We start from the raw sequence: 13,328 nt of genomic DNA on the forward strand, positions 1-13,328 counted from the left end.
ATGCCCTTAAACTTGCACAGGATGGACGGTTATCTTGATGAGCTTAGAGCGACCGGACAAAATGTAAGCATTTTCGGAGTCAAGTGTGGTCGTTTCCGTCTTGTTCAATTTCTCTATCCTACCCTCTGGCCTCATCTATGAGGTGCCTCTCTACACCACTAATTTTGATTAGACTCTCGCATCAGCAGACCCAGAGCAGCTTCTGAAGACTCACCTGCCACACGTCCCGAGTGACCTATTATTGAATCAGTGCAAATTTCAGACCTATGCCAAGCTGGAGGATGTCCTCGAAGCTCGTGATGCCAACAGATCTGAAGTGACGCGCCACGACTCTCACCATTTCCCCGACCGCCAGGCAACGTCCGTCGAAGTCCTTCAAGTAGAGACGCCAAGCACCAGCGACGAAGAAGACGAGAGCGATGCTTTCGAAATGAAGTTTAAGCGGCTGGGTTTAAGGCATTTCAGTGCTTCAGAAGATCCCTCGGACTCAGGGCAAAGACACTGCAATAGATCATCAAACCCTCCCCCGAGCAGCTACCCTCAACACTACGATATTTCCTATCGGCCAACGTCACTGATCACTCCTGCCATTGCGCATGCTATCGGTGACCTCTCGGCTTCTGAAAGCTCTGATATGGATTTATCCGATGCTGATGACGAGAGAAGCGCTGAACGAGGAATAAAGCTCCATCGTCATCACCCTCAGAAAGAGGAACCGTACCCACAGATCCCCCCAGAGCCTTCCCTTCAGCCTGTGCAACGTGATGGGGCTTTCCCGGACGATCCATCTACTCTCCATCTCGACAGTGCCACCGCTGACCTTCCCTTAAAACATCACACCCGAGCTCGCACCTACCCCCTGCGTATTCGGCCAGTGTCTACACACATCATTGACGCGACAACGCACCTCCAGTCGCAATCTCAGGAGCAAGCAAATATCATAACCCCCCCGTGCAACAGTATTCAACCTCGGGGTTCCACACTCCAAGTTGATCAGCCTCGACCCCTCCACCTGCAACCTCATCCTGGACGCGCGCGCCCCCTACCACCAACCCGCCCTCGACCCCACTTTGCGCCCAACCCAGCCCCCATAGCCGTGCCGCTTCCCCGTCGTTCTTCGAACCCTCGACCCCCTGTCTCTGCTGAGACCGATGCTTTCTACAAGAGCCTAAAATCAAAGCTCTGGAAACTAGCACAGGAGCTTGAAGCCAGAGGTGATGCAAGTAGGGTAAGCATTAAGAATGATGAAATCCCAAGTCCCGATAGCGATATAGAAGACATGTGGGACCAAGAAGACGATGATGTACCGTGGGATGATGAGGCAGTGGATGAGCAATCGTTACATGGAAGCGACATTGATGCCGTCCTAGACTCTTTAAAGAGAAGGAGCTCAAGTATGGGTATCGTCCGCAGATTGAGCGAAGGACGTGGACGACGGGCTGCGAGGGAGCGTGCCGAGAGGGCCAGGTGTAACTGGCAGCGTGGTCCTGATTGAGAAGCTGATTGAGGTATTGACCGGACTACTCTTACTGAGGAAAAAGGCTAAGAGATTGGCCTACCACAATTAAGAGTCAGGAAGTGCTTTCAGGTCGCGCATATTATCTTTCCATCAATTACTGTATTCCTTATCGTTCACAGGCTGAGAATCTCACAAGCTGGAACAACCAATGGACACTAAGGCTCAAAGCAACTCGGTGGAGTGGAAATGATTGTTGGTATAAATGCTTGGGCGGAAGGCCCAGGTGGTAAAATTACATTATTATTTTTGCTTTTCTCCTCTTACATCTTACTCTCCATAATCTCCCACTACACCACTTCTGTCGTTACTATTCAATGCTCTTCTCTGCTCTAATGTCCATTTTCTAGGCCTCCCAGTTCCCCATTTAGTCTCACAATTTGCTGTTTCGAGTTCCCGTATTTTTCTCCGCCAAAACATCCTCGTTCAACACTGGTCTACCCGCCTTGCCTGCCGTCGTCTACTCAACATCAGTCATGTTCGCATGATATCCACCACGGGGTACGTACCCCAGTATCCACTGGTAGAATTCCCCCAGTAGTCCATTTTGCCTCCTTACTACATAATAATAAGATCTATTCACCATCATAAGCCTCACTCAAAAGCCACTTGAGGCGAGAGGAGAAGATGGAGCACTCACCATGTCCCACATCCCAGGCACTCCCTTCCACGCCCATCAGATTCTGACTCACCCTTACCTTCCTCATTTCCCCCATCATCCCCCTTCCCCTAACCATTGGAGTAAACACCATTCCGGGAGCGACATGTTGACGATCGATCCTCGACCATTTTGGCGAAAGACGGAGATGCAGTGGCGCGCCACGAGCACCGTTGACGTCAAATTTATCCGGAGGTCGCGATCCCAGGCGTCAATATCGACTTTTGTTGCATCGCCGATTGCACCACCGACACCGACTACTTCTAATTAGTATTCACATTTCTTTGCCCATACTGTCCTGCCCATCATTCGAAATCAGAAATCCCAAACTCACTGATATTCACAAGAATGTGAATGGTACCAAATAGCTTGACAGCCCTTGCCATAGCTCTCCGACAGGACTCTTGATCCGTGACATCGGTTCGAATGACCTCTGAAATCCCGCCTTCTGCATTGATCATGCGTTTTGTTTCGGTGGCCATTCAATGCTGTAATCTAACAATGCAACTTTTGCACCTTGTCGTGCAAGCAGAATTGCGGTTGCCCGGCGGTTGCCTATTTCACCTGCGAACATGTTAGTAGGAATCTCACATGCGCTTGCAAAAGGGCCCAGGGGAGTACGGGACACATGACGCAACCGTGTGTACCTGGCATGCGAGATCCGGCACCCGTCACAATGGCGACTTCGCCCGTGAAGTCGAATGCTTTTAGTAGTGTCATGGCTAAAAGAGACATTCAAGCAAACAAGAAAAAGACTGAAGATATGAAGGTGGCAAGTCAAAAGTCATCTAAATTAGGTGAATATTCTCTCGATGTTCGACAGGTTCCCTTTTGAACGGCCCCACGTGAGGGAAGCATGCGAACAAGCAGTTTAATGACAGAGAAAGGCTTGGATTTGTTTGTGACAGAACTGCAACGCTTCTTTACACAACATGCAACTAATTCCGGCAGTTTCTGGAGACGGCAAGGTAGAAGCGGCGATAAGCGGCGATTTTTATTGATGCATGGCTTCCTCTCTTTGGAGTGGGGAATAGACTCAGGAATTGGTGGAGGGGATTAGAACACGAATCGTACCCTCATCAGCATTAGTATTGGGTTTAGATTGAGATGACATTCTATTTTAGAAGGACACACTGCACGAATGCAGGTCCACCAAGCTACTTTCAAATCCCTACTACAGTGACAGCCAAAAGTCAAACCACTCCACAATTCCCTTCATACTCTGCTCCTTTACATACCTCTCATAGCTGTCCCCCATATCCCCCCTCAAGGCAAACCCATGCGCCACACCCGAAAACAATTGCAACTGATATGATTTTTTCTCCTCAACCATGATATCCACCGCCTTGTTCCTGCTCTCCGTATCAAATGTATGATCGACCTCCGCGCAACTCAAAAGCAGTGGCTTCTTCAAATCTCTAAAATGATGCTCTTTGAGGAATGCCGGGTGTGCAAACACACCAGCAGAACAGAGGTCCCCAGCAAGCTCATCGCAGACGTATGGCGCGCCGAAACAGTATCCCACACAGGCGTACTTTGTTGCTGGTTTCCCGTACTCTTGCTTTACAGCCGCCACCCACTTCGGCACTACTTCTTTCGCAAAAGAAGTATGTTTCTTCTTCCACGCCTCATAGTCAAAATCAGGTTCCGTTGTCCTGTCGTGCCGGTCCTTCCGATGCTTCCACACCGGGTCTCCGCGAAACCGTCCATAATCAGCATGCCGTTGGGGAACATGCCCTAGACATCTAGGAAATAGAGTAGAATACAGCCGTTGGATTTCCTTTCGGGTGGTTTTGAAATATACGTCTCGACACCGGAAATAGTGACAAATGAGCCTCGTGGGCTGCCGGAGTGTATGTTTCCTTCCAAGCAGCAGGCGCCGGACGGTTTTCCAAGATACGTTACTCTGCTGAGGTCGTCCTTTAGCATTGCGGAGTCGTGCGTAGCTTTCGGGTCTTCCATTGCGAATTGCTCACTTTCTCACTCCGAGGTCTCAAAGCTTCTGGAAGGGAAGTCCAGGTTGGTAAACGTCTAAGTAAACTCAGCAACGCGTGGCATTCCACGCGGAGAACGACTCCTAAGGTTCGCACGTTGTCTCGGCCCTACACTCGGAACCTGATGCACCAACGTCATTGCCTCTCGACGTAGCCTAGTGCACTCGCGGGGATTTCTCAACATTTGCTCCTCTCCGTCCAAGAAATTCGCGGGGTTTTCGCCGAACGATTGACTCGTTTTCCCCGTAGCCTGTCGTCAGAAAGTTTGCAGCGGTGCATAAGCCAACGAACGCTCGTGCACCTCCGCGTTTTGGGGTCTCCTCAGATTCCTGGATAACCCCACAGGCAGAGGAGATGTGGTCAGCGGACTATAAAATATAGAGTATAAGAAGGCCCGCACTTATGCCTCTTGAGTCTACTGACATAATGGCTCGTCCTTGAAGGCGTCGGTGCCAAATTTGTTCATCATGGCGGATCTCAAGAGCACCGTGTCGAAGTTGAGCTCGATCCCGAGTGGGGCTCGGAGACCAAAAGCGCTATGAGCCAGGACTTGATGCAATTTATGAGAAGGACACTGTTGGATATAAAGAGTATCGGGAGGGTCTCGATATCGAGTTCACGGAGAAGGAGGCATGCATTCCATTCCACGTGCAGTGGTAAACGTTAATTAATTCTTTAGAATACACGACTTCGATGGACGATCGATATCGTTGTTCTTCCTATCTTTTGATTACCCAAGCTCTCCAGTTCATGGACAAGACTGCCATGAACTACGTCAACCTTTTTGGCCATCAAAAGGCTCTGGGTCTCTACGGTAGACTGTTCAACTGCCTCTCCGCCATGGTTTATGCCGGTTACTTATTCGGGCAGTACCCTTGCGGGTGGCTGATTGGACGTTTCCCTGCTCAACGTGTAATCGGAATCAGCTGTCTTCTCTGGGGCGCCATGGTCCTCATTCTTACACAATGCAGGTCCTACTCCTCCGCTCTTGCCGTATGGCTTTTCATGGACGTTTTCGAAGCGGCTTTCACTCCAGGCTTAACCCTCATGGCCGGATTCTGGTATACAAGGCGTGAGATTCCACTTCGACAGTGAATTTGGTACGCCTTACTCGGATGGAGCGGCATCAATGGATCCTACATTTCTATGGACGTGTCAAAGCTCCCGCTGACTATGAAACCTGAAAGATGGGAGCTCATCTTCTTGATACTTGGAGGAGCCACCTGTCTCTGGGCCTTTGTGGTCTACTTCTTCCTCCCTGATGCTCCATCAAATGCCTGGTTCTTGCCTGAGCGGGAGCGCATCCTTGCATCTAAACGTGTGTCCGGAAACGAGATTGGAATCAAGAGCAAAGGTTTCAATACGAAGCAAGCCATAGTCGCTTTCTGGGATCCGAAAGCGTTGCTCCCCTTCACTTCCGTCTTCGCAGCAGCCATACCTAATGGGGTAGTGAACTCTTTCTTCTCCACCATCATCATTCGTGATCTCGGCTTCACCACGACAAGACCACCGAATTGAAAAGTGTGGGCGACGCAGTCCAAATCATATCTTTGTCCATCGGTGGCGCAATAACCCTCAATGTCCCCAACTCACGCCTCCTGACAGCAACAGTGGCAAATATCCTCTGCACCGTCGCGGCTGCATGCACCGCATACCTCCCACGATCTAATACCTGGGGACACCTTGTCTCGTTCTAGCTCGTCAACTGTCAGTGTTGGCTTCACCGTCTCCCTCGGCAGAATTAGCTCCAACATGGCGGGCTACACGCATCGCACCATGGCGTCTGCTATGATCTTCACAGTCTACTGCTGGGGAAACTTTGTTGCAGGCTCCTTCGTCGTTAAGGAATCGGAAGCACCGGAGCACCGCGGTGCGACAATCGGGTTGCTCGTCGGATATACTATCAAGTTGGCGTGTCATTTGGGACTCCTAACTTACGTATTCTTCATGAATAGACATCGCAATAGGAAGTATGGTCCAGCGGATAAGACAAGAAGTGATGAGGCTGGAATGCTGGATGTCACGGAATTCGATAACAAGGACTTTGGACATGTGTTGTGAGATTAAAGGCCGGCGGGGACTGACGGGGCATTTGCCTCTTTGGAAGCCTGGAAGGCTGGGTACTTGCAAACCTTAGAGAGAATGAAGGCTATTCCACATGATGCCGTTCTAGACGCAATGCCTGAATATGTCGTGTCGGTCTTCGCATACCGCTTCGAGCACCTCACAGTCGATTCCTCGTGCATCAGTGCAAAATTTGACCAGTGCAGAAAGGCGACTCGGGCTAAGGTACATGCGGCAGATCGTCTACTGGGGTTCAGCCAGGGCCTGGCCCGCGGAGCGATCAGCTGGCGGCATCCATGACCGGAATTCTCCCCTCAACACCTCCTCTTGTCGTCGCGTCCATCAAATGGAGATTGATGCCTTGGGGGCACCCCCGGACGACGTCCATTTTCTAGATACGGCATGTCGCTTGATATGTCCCCAACCAGAGGCGCCGTGCGGGGTGCAATCAGCTGAGCCTCAGCGTTGCACTCTGCACTTTGCTTTGCAGCCTTCCCCAACATCAAGGCATCCGAGTGCAAAAGACACAGAGCTGCCATGGGTACGGCCTCCCGACAGTATATATTGGCGGCCGCTCCTCGGAGTGGTTTTATTTAATTCGGGCGTCCGCTGTACCACGAGCCGTGGAAGGATCGTGCGACAGGTGCGCTGTTTACTTCTTCTCTGCCTCCTCACCGCTCGGACTTTGTCTTCTCTGACCTCTCTCCAATCGACCATTAGCGGAGGCTCGTTTTCGCTTCTAATTTCGCGAAAGGCCAGTGAAATGCTCGTGTGCGCCTGAGTAGAACCGCGTATATTGTCTCAGCTGTCGACATATAATAATTCACCAGCAGCCAGTGCCAGCTTCCCTGCCCACAAACTTGCACCTCTGCCATGATGGCGGCAAGCTCCTCAGCGGCCTATGGCGGCCCGGCCATCAAGCTCGAGGACAGCCCGGAGCCCTCTCCGCCACGCATTACCCCGTCCAACGACCCTCACTGCGAGCCGGCAATAAACTGGACGCCTCCAGCACTTGTCACAGACCAGAAAGACCCTGAGGGTTTCCTCAGACGGTGTTCAGGGTACATCAAGAAGACTAAAGCGCGGTGCAGCGCCGCCATTGGCAGGAACTCGCACCATGCAAAGAACTCCCACCCGAAGTTCCTGCCGACCTGTTATGCGCATCGCGATCAGCGCAGTTTTGCCGGATGGTGTCAGTTCCAGCAGCAGGATGGAGCGAGATGCGGCAGGCTGTTCAGGTGGACGCCGCCGTACTTGGAGCTCTGCTCCGAGCATCAATGCCGTCCAGACACGCCATGCTACTTCATGAAGCTGCCGCTAGAGCTGCGGCTCGAGATATTCCGTTACTTGCTGCCTTCGGAGCCCATTGGGTCCTCGTCTTCGCCCATGCACCAAGAGCAGAATGACACTTATTCATCGCCATCTCTGCCTCCCATTGCATCCATCACTATGAACAATTGGGGTAATCCTTTACCTCCGCCGCCTCCAACCCCCTCGCGGCCCCCGCCTTATGTGAGGCCTTGGCGCCGCCCCTGTCGCGTGTTCTCGCAATCTCCAGCGATGCCGCCGAAAACTTTCCCATTTCCCATAGTGGATTTATTTCTCGTGAACCGGCAGGTACACGTGGAAGCGAAGGATTTGTTGTACAGCACTGTTCCTTTTGTCATTGACATTCGAAAGGATGGGACTTTCATGTGCGGGCGGCGTCTGCTCGAGCCGAGGAGGGCTGATGGACTACCTCATTGTGCTGTCGATGATGCTGAAGCAATTGCACAGCGTTTCATACGGAGTTTTGATTGGACATCTGTCAAGAATTATAACGTGGACATCTTGGTTGAGAACTGGAATGCCGCGACACCTCCTGGGCTAAATCGACCGGATTCTTCGTGGGATGAGGAGGTTGAGATATATGATATCCGAGGTAAGATACTCGTTTGCTGTCAAATTCGAGATTGCTAGCTGATGCAATCAGACTATGTGGGAGCCGCTGTCACTGGCATTCTCAGTAAAGCACGGAACCTCTGTAGACTCAACGTCCGTCTTGGCCTTTCCAAATTTCGATGGTCGGATGAAGAACTTCTCTCCAACACAAAATGTTTGGTCGCCCCTTTCAACCGTCTCCGTAATGTTCGCCAACCTAGGTTCAGAGGTGTCTTTGATGGTACCACCCGGACGCCCTACATGATCAACATCGCATCGCCGGCTATCCAGCTAGGGCCCTCTGCCGGCCCTGCCGGCCTAGGCCTGGCTCCCCCAAAGCCCTCGCTTTGCTCTGTGCCCCAGTTCCCAATGCGTACTCTCCTCCTTGGCCCGGGTAACATCGAATTTGATCAGTTCAGAGAAGGCTGGGAATCATGTCTTTCTCAGACGGCGGATGGGCCACCCAAGAAAGCGCCAATCCGCAACATGTTCATCGAATTCAAAAAGTTCTATTGTGAACTATCAACTGTTGTCCCGGAGGTGATGCAAAGAACAGGTCGGCGAGCATTTCTACACCGTGCCCGCGTCGCTCGAGAAAACGAGGACCTCGAGGCCTTCCGAGAAGTGCGCAATGAGCTTATTATCTACTGGTACACCTATCTTGAGCAGGAGGAGGCCAAGAAAGATGACATGAATGCGAGACTTAGCCGTATGTTGGATGCAGATACCTATTCATCGACCGGATCAGAACAACCTCAACGCCGGGGATCCTCAGCCGCCTCTCCCATTTTGTTGGATGTCGAGAAGATGACTGCTGAGGGGATTCCTATGCAAGGAAATCAAATGAGCGACAGACAAATCCAACAACGTCAGGCCATGGTAACGAGACAACGGCAATTACAGGGGCTGATTATGGCGAGGCAGCAAACCCAGGCCACTACTCACCCACATGGGATACATCATCATATGACTGGACATGCCTCGCGACCTCCAAATCTGCACTTGAATCCGCAGAGTACTATTCAAATCCAGGCTGCTCATGTCCAAGCTCAAAGAAATGCTGTTATATCGGCGACGGCGACACGACGGCGAGCAGCTCAACTCGCCGCAGAGCAGCAACGTCAGCAACAACGCCAATTTGCGTTTCAACAAGCTCAACCAGCATTTCGAGCGACGGTGTCGCATCCGCAAAATATTGCAATGCCAAGCATGCCGACTCAAGGGAGTGATTTTATAAATGTCTACGGCCCGTCCAAAATATCCGATTCGACTTTCAGTTCCACGAGTCACATATCTGTACTTGCATCTTCTCCATCGCCCTCGGCGTCTACTGCCTCTTCAGCAACCCTTCCCTCTCCGCATGAATCGAACAGACAGGGCTTCTCAATACCACCTGAGTGCTCCTCGTCATCGTCTGGCTCTACCCCCGCGACCGTGACCACGACCGCACAACTTCCTTCCCCTCTAACTTACCCTGACACTACGACTTCCGATTTCTCGCGCTCATGCCAAAACAAACACCCAAACCAAAACCTACCAAATGTCTATACCTCTTACAAACGGAACCAAACCCAAAATCAATACCAAGTCCAAAACGAACCTACCGTCCAAACTTTCTGTTGGCTCGACCCCCCTTGCTTCCCTCTGCATACTCCACAACAACAACAAAGCCAACATCCAATAGCTCCTAACTACCCGAACGCAAACACCGTTTCATTGGCTCCTGACGATTTACCCCCTGCCGGAGCGCCCGACTCAAATCTTGTGTGCTTTGGCGACCACAACGCCCGGGAACAAGCATGCTATGGAAAAGATCTTAACTGTCCTCCACCGGGAGTTCCTGACCCCGTCAGTCCGCTGACGCCAGCAAGGAAGAAGAGAAGAATTGATAACACAAGAGATGAAAACGGGCATGGCAGTCGTGAGGTTGGAGGACACCCAGACGGAGACACTGGAGGCAAGGTTTCATTACTTGAAAATGAAAATTCTGGCATGCAAAGTGATGAGTTGAAGTGGCCGGATCACGGGGGTCCGTCTAACGGAACACTTGCGATTTCGGAGTGGGATTTTAAAGGGAAGGGGAAGCAAAGAGTGGATGTGGTTATTTTGGATTGACTGGCCTAAACATTTTCGCCGTATTTGGATGACCCTCTCTAGAGAAGTTGGTGGGTGGCGTTTGGTGAATATCCCTTGTGCACATTTCTTCCTCTTGTCTACCCAACACCAGTTTGCCTTACCTCCCCCTTATCTTTAGTCTTCTTTCCTTCCTTGGTTCAAGTACCTTGGTGTCCATTGGTTTGGGACTCGCGACTTGATTCTTTCTCTTTCCCTTATAGCCTCACTGTACTTTCCGGCTAATGACTGTATGACTGCACGACCTTTTTGTGCCAGAATGATGATTAGGGTTATATGTATGTAGGTTTATGCCTAATATATTAATACATAAGGTACTGATTGACTAATTAAGCCTTTGTGGATCAAGAACTTGTGCCCTGTGTGCGCTGAGGCTGCTCCAACATCTGCTATCTCACTTAGGGCTCCGCAATAGAGAATGGGAAAGAAAGATGTTATCGATTTAATGTAGAAAGTAAACGGGGGATCAGATGAGCAGCACAAACACCGGAGAGCCCTGGAGGTTGAGTGTGTGAAACACCCTCCACACGTGCACCATAGATCGGGATTACTAAGCTCTCCATGTCTGACATCACAGCGCAACTACTCAGCCTCACGAGATCCAAGATGCGTTCCAAGATCGACAACGTTCCCGCCCTTAGCAAGGAATGAATTCTAATATCCCCTACATTCTGCTATTTGTGGTATTTGGCTGGAGGAGATCTGTTTCGGAACCCTTCTTGTGGCACTACGTCAGCACGATCTCACGCATAAATATCATTGCGAGAATACACCAACTTCAACTCTCCATGATTCACTAGCCCAATCATTTTTTGGTCTAACTCTAGACCTATTCAAATAAGATTTCTTTTCGGAAGACCTCTCCCAAAACTTTTCCCAGGACTTTTCCCAAGCCTTTGTAATCCAAGTTTTTCGCCCTTAAAATGGAAAGCAAACCCAGTCCCACTATTTTGTACGCCCCTACCCCCGCCTTTTTCATAGCGCAAGGTACATTTTTTGTCTTAAAAAACTTTTTATAGGATTTATTTCTTCACAAAACGTAAGTTATGCACCTCCAGCCCTCCACTGCGAACCCGGCCAAACGCTACTATATTGACCAATCGAATTCCTACGTTGGCCTGATGGGTTGGCGATATTCTGGACAACATCTCGTAAGGTAATGAGGGCTGCCGAAGCGTCCGTCCAAGCGGTGCCTTGGAGAGAGCTGTTGATTATTTCTATGGTTCTGTTGATGTCGCGAAGGACTTGGTCCACATCTTGAGCTGTAAGCTGCAGAGTTGCCATGCTGTTTTGTCCAACGTTTTTGTAGACTCTTTCATTCAGACTTCTGATTGTCGATCTATGTGGCTCTGGTATGCTAGCTGGAATTTCGGTGATTCTTCCAGTCATTGCATCCCGTGGCGCCATCTGAAGGCCGATCTTTGCCTTCGAAAGAATGTGTATAGGGTTTGGCTTCGAATTTTCTACAGTTGCCTTCTCAGTGCAGCCTACCTTCATTACAGGACTCAGACATTACCGTTGAGATTCTTTGCTGAGAATGTCACGCAAGGTTTCGAACCGCGTGAAAGAAGTTACCGGGCGGCATATGATGAAGAGGAGGCATGGATTTGCTCAACTCTGTTTGGTGTAAGCACCTCATTGGTCACTCCAACTCTCCCGACATATTTTCCATGATCACAGGGGCCCAATCCATCAATTTGGAACAAATCAGCCCACGCTCACTCCTTTTCTCCACAATCATATGCAGTCCGGGCGGTATCGGACTAAAGTTAAGAGTAGTACGCCAATTGCGAAGAGACTTCATGCTCTAAGGCTGGCTATTTACACGGGAAGGACTCGATTCGATGCCTTGTCTTTTTTGCCAGAAGAGGATTCCCCGCCTATGTTTCCGACATCCCCATTGCAGGTCTTGTGAACCTTTCCCGCAGATCCAGCACGTCGGCATCTCTCTCAACCAATAGCAAGGCACCACGAGCTTCGTTTTGGAGATGAACACGTTGTTCCTGCAGCAAGACGACATATGTTCCCACCCACCGGGGTACTCTCACACGCACCTTCACTGACGTTTAGACGACCCTTGGACGTCCTAAGCGCATCTCCACATCTTTTCAAGTTGTTGAAGAAGGCAAGGGGTGAGGAGACAGAGTCCCACTGATCTGAAAGCTTCGGCTACTTGAAATTTTTTTTTCTTTCGTGGTGATCCTCCTGGCCGACCGATGTCGGCCAAAAGCTTCGATAATTTCTTCTCATCAGCCTTACACTCATCCGAGCCTCTGGTAAATAAAATCCGAGACAGTGTTCCCGCAAGGTGCTCCTATTTATTTACCGAATCTCTTGCCAGAGCCGACAACTGCAAACTTTCAAGGCTAGAAATCACAGAAGCAGTGGCCTAATTGGAAGTTATTTTATCCCCGACAATTGGCCTCTTCACTATGCCTGTGGAGAACTGCCCCTGGAGGATCCTTTTCTTGGGAAGATAGTCCCTTTCCTCTGTGGCCTTTTAGCTTCGTGGCAAATTGAGGGACGAAACGCCGACGAACCTTCTTCAATACGAGAAGTTTACAGGTTAGCTATTTCCAGGTCCTAGTTTGGTCTGGCCTACTTCTGATGTCCGCGGCACGAGACGTGGCCTTCCGCCATATCTTATCAGAAAAAGCAATACGAGGTGTGATAGAACACCAGATCACGCTAACTAAAAGAGGAAACAAGTAGCCCCTCAACCCGGCAAGGGTTACTAACTTTTCCTAGAGAATCTAGAACGTCAATATGACCCTGCACCATTTCACGAATAAACATCTCCCAGAGGGAGTTCGCTGTTTGGCGAAGCACATGGTCATGGGTTGTATTCTTCATTATATTATACGCTACTGAGTCTTTTAGTCTACCAAATATGATGCTTCTTTCCTCATAAACGATATTAGACTGGCTTAGAGGCTTCTAAGCTAGCAATTTCTTAGCACTAGAAAATCTTAGATCTGCAGTTAGTTATGTTTATTACATAAGCATCTTATTTAATGTTAGCTATAAAAGGCTTACTATGTCT

At 50.1% G+C, this 13,328-nt stretch overlaps 4 protein-coding genes across 4 annotated transcripts; 3 read left to right on the forward strand and 1 right to left on the reverse strand.

Moving 5' to 3' along the window:
* BDR25DRAFT_309595 (uncharacterized protein) lies at positions 1 to 1,495 on the forward strand (the record flags this gene model as incomplete). Its single annotated transcript, XM_033691101.1, has 2 exons — positions 1 to 63; positions 173 to 1,495. The coding sequence occupies 2 exons, from the start codon at positions 1 to 3 to the stop codon at positions 1,493 to 1,495; spliced, it is 1,386 nt and encodes a 461-aa protein (XP_033554179.1).
* A 394-nt stretch (positions 1,496 to 1,889) lies between these two features.
* On the reverse strand, positions 1,890 to 4,103 carry BDR25DRAFT_321723 (NAD(P)-binding protein; the record flags this gene model as incomplete). Its single annotated transcript, XM_033691987.1, has 10 exons — positions 1,890 to 1,976; positions 2,026 to 2,091; positions 2,167 to 2,245; positions 2,281 to 2,431; positions 2,509 to 2,622; positions 2,691 to 2,738; positions 2,822 to 2,896; position 3,249; positions 3,409 to 3,866; positions 3,941 to 4,103. The coding sequence occupies 10 exons, from the start codon at positions 4,101 to 4,103 to the stop codon at positions 1,890 to 1,892; spliced, it is 1,242 nt and encodes a 413-aa protein (XP_033554180.1).
* Positions 4,104 to 4,635: 532 nt separating this feature from the next.
* On the forward strand, positions 4,636 to 6,229 carry BDR25DRAFT_331099 (MFS general substrate transporter; the record flags this gene model as incomplete). Its single annotated transcript, XM_033692599.1, has 6 exons — positions 4,636 to 4,681; positions 4,716 to 4,816; positions 4,848 to 4,880; positions 4,916 to 5,259; positions 5,290 to 5,614; positions 5,774 to 6,229. 6 exons carry the CDS (start codon positions 4,636 to 4,638, stop codon positions 6,227 to 6,229), a joined length of 1,305 nt encoding a protein of 434 aa, XP_033554181.1.
* Positions 6,230 to 6,753: 524 nt separating this feature from the next.
* Positions 6,754 to 10,592, forward strand: BDR25DRAFT_339279 (uncharacterized protein). Its single transcript, XM_033693365.1, has 2 exons — positions 6,754 to 8,153; positions 8,205 to 10,592. The coding sequence occupies exons 1-2, from the start codon at positions 7,106 to 7,108 to the stop codon at positions 10,265 to 10,267; spliced, it is 3,111 nt and encodes a 1,036-aa protein (XP_033554182.1). The 5' UTR covers positions 6,754 to 7,105; the 3' UTR covers positions 10,268 to 10,592.
* Positions 10,593 to 13,328: the final 2,736 nt, after the last annotated feature.

Source organism: Lindgomyces ingoldianus (assembly GCF_010093535.1).
Source record: "Lindgomyces ingoldianus strain ATCC 200398 unplaced genomic scaffold BDR25scaffold_2, whole genome shotgun sequence".
Lineage (NCBI taxonomy): Eukaryota > Fungi > Ascomycota > Dothideomycetes > Pleosporales > Lindgomycetaceae > Lindgomyces > Lindgomyces ingoldianus.